Below are 16,485 nucleotides of genomic sequence, written 5' to 3' on the forward strand. Positions count from 1 at the left end.
CGACAACGGAAGATAATAATGAAATTGTTGTACTTATTTTTATAACATTGTCTATCAAAACAATATTTTTGAAATCCAGCAAGAACAATTGATGCAACCCATTATCAATCAAGCAAAACAAGAACCGGTAAATAATTGATCCAATTTAAAACTCCCAAACCAATTGCTGACTTTTTAACTAATGAACAAGAATTTGTACAACTCACCCAACCAATTGGCAAAACTAGGTGTCGACGCTGGGATTTGTTGCATGGATAAACCATACTTGCAAGGCTCCAGAATAAGATGAAACATAGAGCTCAATTATGCTTCACCAATTCACCATTCTTTTCATTACAAACTAGATTGCATACTAAGAAGAATCAGGAATTTACACAAGCAGACATGTCACTCACATCACGGTTACAATTGGATCTTCTGACAACAACGTTTAAAGGCAAAAGCTGACACTGATACAGAATTCATGTTGAGATCTCTGATAGAAAATAAGTGAAGACTGAAAGCGCGCTCTGGAGATGACTGGATCGCATATCTTCTGGAGTGGGAGCAATGAGCATTGTGTCAAAGCAGCTCATCTGAACCATCGCTGTGGAGCTCACACCAGGAATGGAAATCAGTAGATTACACAGTTCTTCTGACATTTTTGCGTAGGTTAACCTGTGAATCAATCCACGGAAATGCATGTTAAGCTCAATTTGCACAATTATGACTACGAGATAAACATTTTAGATATTATTTATACTATTGATTGGTATTGGTTGCTATGTTTCATGTGTTTTGCATTGAATGATTTACATATAATTTTGTATGTGGAAGCAAGAATTAGATGTTTTGTTAATATGCTTTATAGTATAAATACTCGTTAGTCATTTTTAACAGTATTTTAAAACTTTCTATAGAATATCTAATGTAGTGAGTTGACAAATACTGCTTGCATATGCTTTCTGAATATCAAACAGTATCTAATACATCAGAATAGCAAGTTTCACCCATGTGATTAGAAGAAAACTAATGGCATGGGCATCTGACTAACAACCAGCCTCGCATATTGAAGATTTTGTTATGCTTTGTAAATTGATGGAATTTGCAGGACATATTACTCACCTTGCATCAGCAGGCAATCTGCTTCCCCAAATCAATAGAGATTCACTTAAACGAGTAAAAAAGCTTCTGCATTCATCATTTTTCTTTCCAAGAGGGTCCTAGAAAAAGACAAGAAAGATGTAAGCATAATCAATATTGACTAATAATCTATCTATGTGCACAGGTGTATACAGAAACTCAACATGACTACAACCACCAAGCAAATGCAAGAATGTAAACTACATATCATCCACACTACACAGCAACATTGTAGCATGGGCCCAGATGAGAATAATCAACGGAATAGGTGAAAATTAAAACTGTGATGCGTTGATGGACTATCTTGGTGAGATTATTACTAGGTTCTGGCAAAAAAGATATGGGCAAAGGAGAAAGTTAATTGAAGGACAGAAACATTTCATTTCGCATCTCTTTTTCTTCTCATAAATTCTCATATCGTATAAAAGAAAAGGTGGTATCAGTAGAAATCAGAAAATGTATATTTTTACAGTATATTAGTGCACACTTCCAGTTTAGAGTTCTAATGACCTTATGTAATTGTCAGTTTGGAATTATGACTCATGGGATGGGATCCATAGGTATGCCTAAGAGTCAAGGAGAGTCTCTTTGTAACAAACATTAAATATGAGCCGATATACGTGTTCACATATCACTAAATTTATTAATTTGAAATGTTATGTAATGGAGGCAAAACCTTTGGTAAAATTGCATGATTTAATATATTGTAGTTCATGTAAAATTTCTTCTACAAGGATTGCATATACTAAAACCTTTGGTATATTATACTGTAGAAGTAAGCTTAAATATTTTGTATATACATACTTTTAGAATTAATTTTAAGTGACTTTTTTAACAAATAGACTGAATGTGAACCTGCATGTGTTCAGGCATCACATATCGCAGTGTAGTGGCCCAATCATATAGTGCACGAATTACCATTTTAATTGTGAGTGTCTTACGACTATAAGTATTAACAATCATTGGATACTGGACTGTGCTGCATATAGAAGGAAAGGAAAACGTCCAACAGACTCCATGTAGTGCTTTCAAAACAGGACCAGACTGGCAAGTTCGACTAGTTAACTAGAGAACCGGAAGCAAAACCAGTCCAATTTGATCAATAGATGGTCAGAGGGTCAGTTCAACTGGAAAAACCAAGAACCCAAGTGGCCATTGATTTGTCCACCAGTCCGGTATTATAAACACCGACTCCATGAGAGCAGGCAATGCATGGAAACTATAACTACATAAGAAGATAAGAGTATACAAGCATTGAAGTTCAAGGAAGCATATTACAGAAGAAAAACTGTAAACAAGAATGCAGCAAGTGTTGTGTTCTTTTCATCCTACAAAAGTTTAGATAACAGTGTTTGGTTTTCATTTTCTGTAATCAATGAATTCAATATTTTAACACAGGTAACCTTACCGTTTCACTCATGATATCCCCCTCTTTCAATGAACTCCTTAGAATGTAGAAATCAAAATAAATTCCAGCACCCAGGTCCCAGTCAGCAATTTCAGACTTATGTTCTTCCATGAAACTTGTGATTCTCCAAATCTCTTCATCTTGAGCTGAGAATATTGATTTTTCATAACATTAGTAACCATCTTGCGTAAACTTTAGCAAGATGCATATTTGCATGTCTCCTATTCAAGATTGTGATGCATGTATTTAAAATGGTTGGCATACTATTCCAACTCTAGATGATGGAAGCTATATAGTCATAAAATCAACAACGCCAAAATTTGATCTTCAGAAAGTTATCTAATTTGTCATGAATATTTAACAAGGTCAAAAAAAAAAGTTGGTATTAATAGAATCAAAAATGAACTATAAAACAAGAAATAATAGGATCAAATATGAACTATAAAACAAGAGAGCTAGCATTGAAAAATGCAGAGTTTGATTATATTTCACTTGCTTCAAATCGTAAGTGTGATTTGCATGTTAAATATCTAAACTCATCAAGCCTAGGTATGAAATGGCACAAGCTTGGGCTCTCAGAATACTCAGCATAAGTATGATTTTCTCATTGTTTAGCCCAAATATTTACAGATTTTCAGTTTATTCAGTACATTTACCCAAAGGACATCACTGTGCCAATGATGCAGGATGCATATGTGAGATCCATGTGCAATCAGCATTAAGAAGGCATTTAGCATGAGTTGCATGCATAGAATATAATTTAACCTTAAGAGAGTGACAAAAAAAATATAAAAATTTATTTTTCACTTACGACAATAATGCTAGGACATTAGTTAAACTATGATATAAAATAGTAGATTTCATCCATAACACTTCCTTTCTCGAAGAATTTTTCCGTTTTCTTTTTTGTTGATTCTTTGTATCCTCATTGACCTAAATGTAAGCTAGAGAAATCATCTTCTCATCTAGTCTAACCATACAATGCCACTTAAATGGGCAGACCTAATAAACTAGTTTAATATAGACGTCTATTGAAAAGAGGTAGAATTCAAACTACATATACATGTCTAATAAGCATGTGCTCTAGATTTTTTTTCCTTTTAAATGAATAACATAGGGCCATCAGGACATTCAACAATAAACTTACACATCAAATGATTGCAAATAACTAGTAAATAAGAAAATGAACAGAAATCAAAACAGTCAGATGGAGGAGCATCCAACAAACTTATGCATCTGATCCACATGTCCTCAAATAATCATGTAAACAGGATGATAATAGGATCAACACCACATGTGCAACTTTCCTATCAACACAACATTTGTAACATGAATTTCCAAGGAGCTCTGGCAAAAAATTTATCAGGGTGGGTCATAGTCAATTGTAGTAGTAACTTGAATTCAGTATTCTGAATACTACAAATTATTTTACCATCATAAGGAATATAAACTATAAAGTATGCCAGATTCGTCCAACATTTATCCTACAATAGATTCATGAAAAAGGAAAAAAATAGAACTATGTCTTCAAGCATAAGCCAATCCTTGTGCGCTGTTTATCAAAGAAATTTCAACTCTTTTAGATTTGATAACAACTTGTGAACTATCTACAAGGTTTTTGGTTACTTTTCATGGCTCAGTTGCACATTTGTGTGAAATTTTCATAGTTATGACCCAATTTTAACTGGTTTTCTTGTGATTGTGTAATACTGCAACCAATAAAATCTTCAGGATCATAGCTATAACAATGCAGCATTGCTGTTTGACAGGAATGCAGCCATTTTCATACTTACACGATAGGAATAAGCGATGAGCCACTGAGGTAATGAAGATTGAGTGAGCTTTTTTCCAATTAGAGCATCTAAGAAAATGTTCCAGGGCCTCTGGCAAATCTCCCTGATACTCGAAGTATATTGCCTAGAATTTCATGGAACAGGAGGGGGGAAATCTCATTAGGACACTACTGCGATATTCAAAGAAGTTCAGGCTAAAAAATTTGACAAATCAATTGATGGAAAATCTTTAGATGCCTATGAATAAGCTGACACAAATAATACGATAGTGCATACCAGAGCCTCATGCATCCATTCTGATGGTACACCAAGTTCTTCAATAAACTGATATTGAATCTCTTGAGAGCTCCAAATTTCACAATTTTGACACAGAATCTCCTTAATAAGCTTAGCCTGGATATATGGTGCATCATCACAGTAAGGCATGTGCAGAACAACATAAATTGCCCAATGGCACAAACCAAGACATAGCAACTGGTCAACAAAACTCATGTCAAGTATACTAAGATCTTTTGAACTAAATGCACCAATAGCTTCCAATATGGCACGCTGGTGCCAGATCATGTGGTAGTCAAGTGGATCATATGTGGAAGAGAATGCACTAAACATGGTTTTCAGTTGGTTGAAGTTCTTGTCTTCATTAGCATGAAGAAGCATAACATAATACGCAAGGTCATGATTATCACCAATATTCCAGTCCACTTCTTCTTCAAGAGGCCCTTCATCAATGTAAACTGGGACAGGATGAGGAGCTCTTTTTTCACAGAGAAGCTGCTGATAAGTATGAAATACCACAGACAATGGGGTATCGGGAGGAAGTTGATACCACATTATCAACCCTAGAAACCTTTTCCAGTCAATGGATGAAACCTGGAAAGCATCTTGTATATTACCTGCAAGCAACTCATACAACTTTAACCTATCATTCTCAATAAACTTAAAATCCATGCCATTCATTCTCCAGATATCCAACTGTTGTGCCATGTCAGAACGACTGACCATTGACCCACCAGCCTGACTTAGTAAAATAGCTAGTCGGACATCCCCTCTGGCAGCAGCAAGCTCAACTGCTGCATCCAGCTGCCGTCCAGTTAGAAGTACAAGTATCTGCTCCAAATCACTAGAATCATTTAAGTAGGTTATCTCATCCTGAACTCGATGGCAAACACTCTCTTGCAGCCAATAAGAAAATTCTGCTCTCCGGGTAAAAGGTTTTGCCTCAACGTCCATGTCAAGAGAGTCATCCTTCATATCAAGCATCATTTCTTCATCATCATTTGACTGTTCATTTGTTTCCCTGTCTGAAAAGAGAACTCTTATCAATGCCCAAATAGATACTTGGTGCATCAAGAACACACGGTTAGATGTAGATAACTCAGAAATCTCATGTGCCTTCTCAATGGTCTCAATATATGCCTGACAAATTTCAGGAAGAGTCAAACGACTACATACAACTCGCTGAAGCTTTAATTTGCAAGAATCATGCACCAATTGGGAAGTTTCATGTTCTACCGACTTGTGGAGATTCATCAAAGAAGAGAAGTACAAATCAACAAGCTCCTCATTGATTTTATTGTTCTTATCTCTCACAGTTTTGTCCACGGCAACCTTTTGCATATTTACTTGAGAAGATAATCCACAGCTTGGACTGCCTACTGGAGTACCACTATGAACAAGTGTGCCATTTGGTCCCCATCCAACTCGAAAAGATCTACCCATGAACAAAGCAGCATCTACTATATTCTTAGAGTATCCTCCAGACAAAGGAGTTTGGTGCTTCTCCTCCAGTCTAAACCCCTCTACCTTTGTCAGCCTAGTTAGTGGCAACCCCTTCCTTTGACCACTCAGAAGAATGTCCCTTGATGGGCTCAAGTCAGTGTTATTTAGATTGTACTCCAGTAGGGCTTGAGAGGGTCTTCGAATGGGTGAAGGACTAATTAGAATCCCTCCCTTCCTGGAAGAACCATGTAATGTTGTTTTATTAGCCAAACTTTTGCCATTGGTAACTGGGGAATCCTCCTTTAACTGTTCCTTGTTGTAACTGTTAATCTTTTGGAATGGTCCATTAAGATCTTCATACTCCTCCTCAGCAGAAAACATCAATGCCCTCAATTCTTGCATTCGTACAGGATCAAGACCCAGATGAGCTGGAAGTGAATGAGATAACACAGCCCCAGCAGAATGTGCAGGAAAGTCTTTTACCTCTGCAGTTGAATCAATATCGTTGTCAATCATGACAATATCCTCTTCTTCTTCATCATCCAATCCAAATCTACTGAAATGATGCACTAGGAATGTCCAATTGCCACTTGACAAATCAAATGAAACAAAGAAGGCTCCTTGTCTATCAGCACTTTTCCTTAGTATACCACTGCATCTATCTAATTCCAGAGAATGAGCATCTAATGATCTCAGTTTCAGGGTCAAAGTTACTTCAGCAGCTTTGTTAAGGCCTTGACCCACTGGGGGTTTGTCAGCCTCATCAGCATATACAACCACTGAATTCCTGTCAAATTTTACAATCTTGTCCAAATGTAACCATCTGACATCAGTGCTTCCTATGAATTTAATTTGACCATAACCCACTCTTCCAATAGTGAAATCAGGAACTTGGCTGCAGTAACCTGAGTCAATCATCTCTACTGCTGCCAACTCATCAATTGAGGGCCTGGTAAAATAGTCTGAGGAGTACAAAGTCGGTAGCAAGGAGCCTACATCCCTGTTGTATAACATTCTTCTTTTCTTATACTTAGAAAATATCAAACTGCTGCAATCACCACCGACTGCTTCATTTTGACCACTTCTGACAAGATTGGAGTCGCCTATGATGCAGTGACAATCACGTAACATGCCTGCAATAGAAACATATTTTTTTCAGTTTAAAATAAAATTTCATAAGAAAAAGGAACAACGAAACAATCAAGTTTTATAGCTTATTCATTAGCAAGTGAAATTAAAAAAAAAAACTACAAGGATTAGTGTGTTCATATTATGTATATTTTACTTTGAGCTGAGAATGCAAAAGGTGTACTATTTTCCTAAGCTTAAGTACTAATAATATATGTTCTCCTAAGTACTAATAAGATCTTTGCATTTTAATGCGATGCTACTTCTTGATCAGTATGGCCCATTAATTCCACCTTCGCACTCATGCACTGATTCAAGTTTTGATGAGTTTTCTTTCATTCTTTTCAAAATCATATAAAAGGGTTCTCTTTCTTTCTTTCTTTCTTTCTTTCTTTCAAAAACATATAAAATAAGATTCATAATGAATGTATTCAATCAAATCAAATTGTCATGATTCTTTTACATCCTGGTTCTTACGTATGATATGTACCCCGTAATGATTCTTTTACATTCCGGCTCATAAATATGATATTTATCGTTTTAACAACTATTGATACAAGCATTAATAAAACTACAGCAACAGCGATAGAGTAAGGGACAACATAACGAGACACAAAATCCTAAATAAAGTCATAAATCACAATAAATGAAGTTAAATTAAGGCCACTAAAGCTCAAAAACAGGTAGAGACAGAAAAGATCATGAATGGCATCGAAACAAATTGTTACGAGATATGCAACTTAAACTAGAAAAGAAAACTAAATTAGATCAGAATAATCTCATTAATGTCACCTATGGAAAGTATAACTACGGTTGCTAGCTTCAAAAATGCTTCACTTTCATGCTAACGCATCTCGAAGTGGCGAACACTTGAAGCCACCTGGAAAGTAAGACACGGGTGAAAAAGCGTACTTTCAGGGTCAAGGGTTCTCCTGCAGCACGATCGCTGTGAGGAGACGATATGTGCGTACAGAGACCGAACCACCAAGAGGTCCAAAATGATTCACAGCTTCAAACAGCAGTCCAGACTTGGCAGTTCACAGAGGAGGTGAGGTCTGTGGAGAGAGACAGGAACCGGTGCAGATCATGGAGACGGACGAGAAGCGGGTGCAGAGAGACACAGCAAAGAAGTGACAGCGTTCTTCGCCGCCGAAAGACTCGAAGAGACGAGGAGAACCGTGTATGGCGACAGAGGATTCGAGGAAGACCGGTCACTGGGTAGGCGGAGACCTGAAACGGCGGAGGAGTCGCACGGCGCAGCGAAGAGGAGTGTAGCAGAACTTTTTCTGCTAGGGATTGGTATCGAGCATCACAAGCGAGGCGAATATACAAGCATTAAACCTCTTATTCGAACCCAAACGAGTCGAACTAATCGAGGAAGTGAATGAACCAGCCGATCGGACCGGTGGGATGGCTAAAGTTAGGTGAGCCAATGGAATAGATGAGCCCAGTCGTTTCAATCGGGTCCATGGAGCAGTCCACTTAGGTGGGCCATGGAATAGATGGAGTGATTGAGTTAATCTAACGGAACCAGATTGACAATCCATTAACCCGTTAATCCGTTAACACGTGTTTATTCGTTGTTTTTATTTGTTTTTCCCCATGAGTTCTCCGAGTGAAGAAACGCCAAAACTGAACAGTCAGAAAGTGTGTGAAGTGACAAAAGGCGACCATACAAACACACATAATTGAGAGCTCTAATAATTTTGATGTCGCTGATAGGCCCTCTTTAGAAATAGATTAGCTTAGCTTAGCTATACGCACAGACAACAGATTGTGATGCTGTCCATTTTACATGAGAAGCAGTGTTTGAAGCCGACAAATCACAATGGCTTTAATTTAACTTCTTTCTCCTCGACGATCACATGTTTTTGAACATGGGCATGAAGAGTATAGTAGACGACACAGCATGTTGAACGAGAAGAGCAAAGTAGAAAGTAAATGCAATTAGCAAGCTGCAATACTATAATCTACTGAGTCACTATCAATCAATCGACTGCAAAAAGAATTTAATACACCAAGCTTCGACAATCAAGCTAAACCCCCTTTCGTAGAAACCCCCCCCTGCTAATCTCCTTTCTTTGACTTCCTTCTAACTAAACAATAACAACTACATGTCTCACTACCTGCTACTGTCGTGGTTCTCCCATCACTCGTCACCTCTCCCACCTCATCTGTACAAAATTTTAGGGGAAATACATGGAATAGTCAAAGAAAATGGAATCGGATACCAGGATAATTTCTGAACCTAAGAAATTGGAAAGAAAAAAAAATCTGCCAAATCTGGCTGCTGCTAATTGAGTGTGCATGCATGTTGCTCATGGCGGGTTGATTGTTGCGTGTATGTCTCAAGCTCGCCGGCGAATGTACTCGAGGAGATCGCAGTCGTCGGTGATGACAGTGTTGTCGTTGCCCATGATGCGCATCTCGACAACCTTCCTGTGGGAGTTGGAGTGAACGGTGGGGACGAAGGTGGGGCTGGCGGCGGGGCGGTACTCCGGGAAGAGCCGGCCGGACTTGTAGCGGACGCCGCAGGCGTTGCAGAGGGTCTTTGGACCGAGAGGCCCCGCCCTCCACTGCGGGGTCTTGGTGATTTCGCAATGCAAGCACTTACGCACCGCCGGTGGCGAGCACGAGTCGTCCCCGTCGTCGTTTGGATGCTTCCTCTTCTTGCTCTTTTTGCTGGGAAGTGGCCGCGGCGGAGCACGAAATGATGACTCATCGAAGCTCTCGGCGGAGAGCGGAGAGGGGAGAGCCGCAACCGTATCGGTTGGCGCCGGCGGGGAACAGGGGACGACGACGTGGGGACGGGGCAAGAATGCGGCCGGGCGCGCGCGCTTGGTCCGCGCGCGAGCGGGAACGGCTAACACCGCGGGTGGCTCCGGCCTGCTGAGAGGAGGAGGAGCAGGCGCCCTAGCGTCCTTCTTACCGCCGATGAAGTAGGAAGCAGAGGTCGACGAGGAAGAGTAAGAGGACGATGATGACGACTCGCTGATGCCCCTGCCACCGGCGTTCGTGCTCGCTTCGAGCACAGAGACAGGGCTCGAAGTGCGAAAGAAACAGCGCTGATCGGCTTTAGTTTCGCCAGGGCTGTCGTCGCTGGCGGCACTTTTGTCGACCGCGTCACCGCCGCCATGGAGACCAAGCGAAGACTCAGGGTCATCAAGGAAATTGGACATCCATTCCAATTGCACAATGTCAATTTCATCCCACTGCCAATTCCACAAACACCACATCGATCGTTAATTATCAAAATTTGGCCACAATTATTGATATAAATCGCACAGTAGTTTCTTTGTTTTTATGGAATTAAAATCTCGTTTTTCTCATTCCAATCAATCACCGGACCGAATTGAAAACTTACAGGGCCTTGCTTGTCCTCTTCCTTCCTGAAGTCGACCCCAGCCTTGTTGTCTGCTGCAGTGAAGCCATCGAGCGAGTCCTCACCGACGCCGTCGCCTAAAAGCTCGTCGGCAAAGCGGCCACTCACACCGCCGCAGGGCTCCAACAGCCCGAGCACGTCCTCTTCGCCGGGGAAGTCGAGGAAGTCCTCGATGTGGTCGAACAGGTCGCCCATGCCGTCCTCCATCACCTCCCTCTCTGCACACACATACGACCATGAATGAGACGAGGCCAAATCAATAACGCCATTAACGGAATGCTTTGGAGAACGTTCGAATAAATCGAATACGTGCGTAAGAGATGAACAGGATACCGCCGCTATGCAAACTGCGCTGACCGGAAAAGAAAACAGGGGGACGCAGGGACCGAGAGCAGGGAAGGTTTATCTGCGTGCGGGACAGGAGGCCGTAGAATAATACGCGATCTACTCCGCAGACGTGGCGTTCGTGGATTGGTCTGGACGCGTCATTTTACCAATCCACGGCCCGGCATCAACGCCCCCACTTGAGCGGCAATTTGACCATTTTGTTTCCAGAAATAATGATAATTAAACAAATAACTAAATTGCAGGACTTTGGCGAATCACAATCACAGCTATAACATTTACATTTTAGCCGTCAAATTTGGCAGGAGGATTCCGGGTCAGCGGCGGGCACCGCGTGGGAGGACGCCGCGGAGACTGCTTCTTCGCGAAGGAAGCAGTCAAAGACCAAAGGAAGGTGAATGGAAAGACGATATGGCAGCTGACGAGAAAGGAAGCGTGCAAGGAGAGCCAAGAAAAAATATCTTCGCACGGGAACGACTCCTTCACGAGATGAACCAATCCACAGATCCACCAACAATTCAGTAAAAAAAAAAAACTTGTTGTGGACACAAATCAAGCAAGTTCTATTCACAAACCATTGAGTAAAAGGGAGAGAACAGTCGTCGTGAAGAGAAGAATCAAGCTCTGTTTTCGTGTGACCCGAATCAAAGACAGCGAGCGAGCGAGCGAGAGAGCACAAATCAGGCGAGCAGAAGAACCGTTATTTGGTCCAGGAAACAAAAAAATTGACATGAAAATTAACCTGCAGGTGTATGCACGTCCTCAACGAGTAAAGAAGCTCGCCGGGGACCAGCTGCTGGTGCAGAATTAGCTCTTGTCGGAGCTCCCTGTTTGATTAGTTGCAGGAGTCAGCTACTCGTGCAGGGAGATGAGAGGGGAGAGGGAGACTTCTCGGTATGGGGAGAAAGAGAGAGAGGGGAAATAAAAAGGAGGGGTGGCGATGACTCCACCACCACCGCAACAACAACAGCGCCACCTCCACCAGCATTAGCTAAGCGGAGAAATGGGATTATAATTAGTGGAGTGCAATCTAATTATTGATGCAAACTCCACCACCATTCGATCACCAACTCGACTGCATGGACGAGTGCAATCTAACTGTGATGACCCACAGGTTGGTCAGCAATTGGTAAGGTAGCCATCCTCTCTCTCTCATTGCTAGCTGGCTCCGTCCATCCCTTTCGCTATCATCCTGACGTCTCTCTCTCTCTCTCTCTACCTTGATCGCCGGCGGGGCCCGCGCAATACAGTGCCGGACGCCGACGGAAATTCGTTCTCTCTCTAAATTCTATCACCATGCTGTGCCTAAATTGCTAAGTCTGTCCTAGTCACAGTAAAATTGGTGCCCAGTAAACTAAACACCCTTTAATCCGTGATCAGGTTGATACTGGTTTTAATTATAATCAAATTGCATAATTTTCAAAGGAAAATTGTGGAATAAACTCGTGGATGATGACTGATACAACCATGTTACTGTAGCTGTCACTGTGGAACGTAATTATAAAATATTCCTAAAGTCTTCAACACGCCAATGTGCAATGCAAGCATGAACTAAAAATTAAAATATATTTCGTCCTCTTTTTAAGGAAGTCTGGTCAAACAAGGATCTGGTCAACTATATACATCTCACTCACGCATATGATCTATAGCCTACACTGTGCGTGTTAATTTTGTAATATATATTTAAACATTCAGTATAATCTCATTAATTTAGATTGCATTTATTTACATTTTTAAAAAACAATTTTTTTGAAATCATTTTTCCTTTTTTTAAACGTAAAGTGACGGTACGAGTGGTGGTTTGGATTTATGCTTTCTAGTAATGATGAGCCTCCTTCTAAATTTAACTTTAACTTAGGTTGCACTCCTTCTGAGCATTCTTGCATTTGACTCTGTCATGATATTTTAGAGGTGAACTAAAACAATTTTTTTTAAAAAAATAAAACATCTCTTAGATTTAACGTTACAGAGAAATAATTTTTTTTAAAAAGTTGAGCTTCTGCTATCGATAATATCCCCATTAGACTGGAGGAAGAAATAGACAAACGCAAGACGCGTCGAGGCCGTCCATCTTGCGAGCGACGGTCGTCGTTGAACCCGCCGGGAATGACGGGGGAGGGGGTGGGAGGGGGGACGTTCCGTGAAGGCAAAGCGACGACGTGCACCGCATAATTCTCTGACAGGTCGCAGGCCGTCACATGGCCACCGCGCAGCGGCTTATGCGGGCATCTTGGGTGTGAAAATTCTGTATTCGTCTCGGGATCGCTCGCTATTAAAATATTATTTCCTCTTTTTAACTTTTCAACAAATCCTACGACGTGAAGAGGAAGAGGGTGCCGCGGGTTTGGTGCGTCACAGCACACTTTATTCGTTACCCGCACATGCACCCACGACGGCGCCAGATGGATCACAGCCATGAACCGACGCGTTTCCGTCACGTGAGCCACCTCGCTCACCTCATAGAAAAGCATATGGATTATACAGACAATTTTTTTAATCCGATTAAATAATTATATATGAAAATTTTTTTATTTGGATACAGTAGTGGATTAATAAAATTATTCATATTAGATTAAATAATAAATATTATTATTTTTTAAATCCAACATATTATTTATTATTAATTTTTAAAAATCAATACCACTTTGGCACTATTCTGGATTTCAAAAAATAACACCACGTTAGTAATGGTTAACACTTAAAATTGATTATTAAATGAGAAATAAATTAGTAGTTAGATGGAATGAAGAAATTTTTTTTATGAGCTTGACCTTAATTCAAGCTTAGCTTGAACTTGATTCACTCTCAATTCAAACTTATCTTATTATTTGAAAGGAAGTCGCTCGGTACTTAATTTATCACCATTCATCTAATCGTAAGATAAACGATGAGAGGTGCTTGGTGTGAGCATTATCGCATTTTACATAATTATTTTACTATTTGAAATTTATATTTTAAATTTGTTTAGTTCGTATAATATAAATTTATTTATTCATTTTGAAATACATTTTATTCATTTAGTTCATTAATAAAAAGTTTATTAATGAATATAGTTCATGAATATTAATGAGTTGAACACATGTGCGTTCAAATTTATTCGTTTAATTTAATAAGTTATTCAAGTTTATCCATTTAATTAATTTTGTATGTATTGAACAAATATAAAAAAATTCTTATTAAATCGAATACCAAATTTATTCATTCGTTTACCGTCATAATCATCTAATACAAAATTGACCGTAATTATAGTTTGTAAGAAAAAAAATTACAAACACGTATGTTAGACGTGCATAGCCGCACATTTTTATTCTTCACGTTTCAGTTTGTCTTCTTGTAACCAGGAATTTCCTTCCATCATGCACTTTTTTTTTATATCAGTATTTTAATATTTTTATATCGATTAATTTAGGAGATGACTTATCAATCATACTTTTATTACATAGCGCATTATCTCTTAATGCCAATGGTATAATATCTAATTTTTGTTTTAATACACGTCCACAAAAATTATAGTGTTGCACGACCAAAAACATACAAGGTTAGGTACTTGATCTCACTCATGGTTGGCGAGGTCTGACTTACTAGATATATAAAACCATGCTGATGAAGACGCACCACTCGCATTCTGCGATCACCATCGCCATCACTGCCTTCCAACTTGTATGCACCCCCGTAGGTATGCGTTTTATTCTTCCAAATATTATTATTATTGATATTATTATTTCGTATTTATTTTATTTTCTTCCGAATTAAATGTACCAAATTAATGCCGAAATAGCGGATGAATAAGACGGAGCAAATTGATTAGTTTGGAAACGAATAATAACAATATTCGACAATGACCGAGAGCGTCGGTGACCGACAGTCGCAACGCCGAGAGCCGCTGGCCTAGGCACACGGCACAGCCAGCGAGTCGGAGGGACAGCCGCGAGGACGAATTAACTACCGCCACGTACGAGAAGCCTAACGAATCCGACGCTTCCTCCGACGTGTCTGGTGTTCGTAAGTTAGACGAATGCCAGTTCCCAAAAAAGAGTCGGTGTCATTATTGAGCACGTGTTAGTGGCGCGGGGAGTTCGCGTGGGTCACATGCTGCCGGTTCGTTTTAATAAATTATTTCAATCGGTTTGGTTCGATCGGTTCACTCCGATTGACCGTATTAGTGCATAAGTGCGGTAGATTCAGTAGGTTTGGAAAATTGCGGGCAATCCGACAAAGAGACGGACCTAATCTGATTGGAAAAACAACAGAAAATGAAGGCCTAATTGAATGGAAGATGATGGGTCAGGCCTAATTCGATGTAATCCATTGAAATGGACGGTTTCGGTCGCTTGCAGGGAAGAATGGTTCACACGCAACATGTTGTGCATGAGGTTGAAACATTTTTATATGATTTATACCTGATGGTGTTTTTTTCTTTTTTTTTTTTGTCCGCTCACGCTCCTCCTCTTCTTTCATCTTCGAGGTAGAAATTTTCGGCATGTTCTCGGTAAACTTTGAGTCAAAATGCGTCATTAGAAGCTGACATTACCAGCATAGTCTCTCCAACGGTTAAGTCAATGCTAGTTGAAAGACGGAGCTCTCGAAAATACGAGAAAGAAAGAAATACTTAAGAGAGACAAGAGATTATTGGTGGAGAATAGTTGTTTATGTTGAGACTCGTGAGAGTTAAAGGGATGAATAATTCCGATCGCTTCTCGTCTTGATCTCATAATCGTCGTTTGATTGTGCAATGAAATTCTTAAATCAATTTTGACGTTGCATGCATAATACATTGATTTTATTAAGTATCCGTCTTTTTAAAGTGACTAATTCTAAGGGTCCACTCTTATGATCTCTTTACACTAAGAAATCATCATTTTTGGACATCTTTCAAAACGGAGAAGTCTCGTACACCCTTAGTCTTACAAAAATACAACAATACAACAAGAAACATGAATACAAATATAAATAAAAATGAAAATAACTCTACAAATGAGATTTTACTTTAGATATTTTCTTATTACTTGGAATAATCTCTTATCGATCCAGACATACAGTAGTATTTCTTAAGTGGTATTTTTTAACTTATCAAGTCTTGACCTCGAAATCTGGTTTTGCATTTCTAAGTCATTAATCCTTGATTTCTCATTTATAGCTTGATTATTTTTTTTCTAGGTATGTATCTAGTCTTCTTAAATTTTTCTTCTAGATTATTCCTATCCTTAGGTAGAGTAATTCTGACATTATATGATATATAATTGTTCTTAGAATTTTCATATTTTATATTTTCATAATACTTTGCATTTAGGTGATAAAATTTATTTCTAACATGTTTGTTATCTTTAAATAAAAAAATACCATTAACTAATAATACCTCAGATCTTGTCTTAAGTACTCTCTCTTATTTTGAGCTTCTTTCTTTATTTTTATTTGAAGGGGACATTAATTTTGATAGTGCCCATTTTGATTGCATATGAAACATATAATATGCTCCTTGCTTTTATGTATCAAAAATTTGATCTCCTTTGTCTTCTCTTGTACCCTCGATTTCACTTAAGTCTTCTTCTTCTTCAATTTGTGACATTTACTCTTATAATATCCCTTCT

The 16,485-nt window shown here is 39.2% G+C and overlaps 2 protein-coding genes across 6 annotated transcripts; both read right to left on the reverse strand.

The window, feature by feature from the left end:
• Nucleotides 1-281: 281 nt before the first annotated feature.
• On the reverse strand, nt 282-8,464 carry LOC141838169 (nuclear pore complex protein NUP96). 3 transcript variants are annotated; one of them, XM_074725574.1, is made up of 7 exons: nt 8,153-8,464; nt 7,963-8,050; nt 4,600-7,175; nt 4,324-4,447; nt 2,531-2,676; nt 1,105-1,202; nt 282-657 (listed from the first exon to the last, which is right to left on the reverse strand). In XM_074725574.1, the coding sequence occupies exons 3-7, from the start codon at nt 7,171-7,173 to the stop codon at nt 462-464; spliced, it is 3,138 nt and encodes a 1,045-aa protein (XP_074581675.1). In that variant the 5' UTR covers nt 7,174-7,175; nt 7,963-8,050; nt 8,153-8,464; the 3' UTR covers nt 282-461. The 3 variants fall into 3 exon arrangements, with proteins under 3 accessions (XP_074581675.1, XP_074581674.1, XP_074581673.1); XM_074725573.1 differs by lacking the exon at nt 7,963-8,050 and having other exon boundaries at nt 8,083-8,464; XM_074725572.1 differs by having other exon boundaries at nt 7,963-8,464.
• Nucleotides 8,465-9,136: 672 nt separating this feature from the next.
• Nucleotides 9,137-11,902, reverse strand: LOC141839997 (uncharacterized). 3 transcript variants are annotated; one of them, XM_074727868.1, is made up of 3 exons: nt 11,640-11,902; nt 10,535-10,770; nt 9,137-10,382 (listed from the first exon to the last, which is right to left on the reverse strand). In XM_074727868.1, exons 2-3 carry the CDS (start codon nt 10,757-10,759, stop codon nt 9,519-9,521), a joined length of 1,089 nt encoding a protein of 362 aa, XP_074583969.1. In that variant the 5' UTR covers nt 10,760-10,770; nt 11,640-11,902; the 3' UTR covers nt 9,137-9,518. The 3 variants fall into 3 exon arrangements, with proteins under 3 accessions (XP_074583969.1, XP_074583970.1, XP_074583971.1); XM_074727869.1 differs by lacking the exon at nt 11,640-11,902 and adding an exon at nt 10,886-11,633; XM_074727870.1 differs by lacking the exon at nt 11,640-11,902 and adding an exon at nt 10,862-11,042.
• Nucleotides 11,903-16,485: the final 4,583 nt, after the last annotated feature.

Source organism: Curcuma longa, chromosome 11, assembly GCF_044706935.1.
Source record: "Curcuma longa cultivar G26 ecotype Majalengka, Jawa Barat chromosome 11, ITB_CL_G26_1.1, whole genome shotgun sequence".
Classification (NCBI taxonomy): Eukaryota; Viridiplantae; Streptophyta; class Magnoliopsida; order Zingiberales; family Zingiberaceae; genus Curcuma; species Curcuma longa.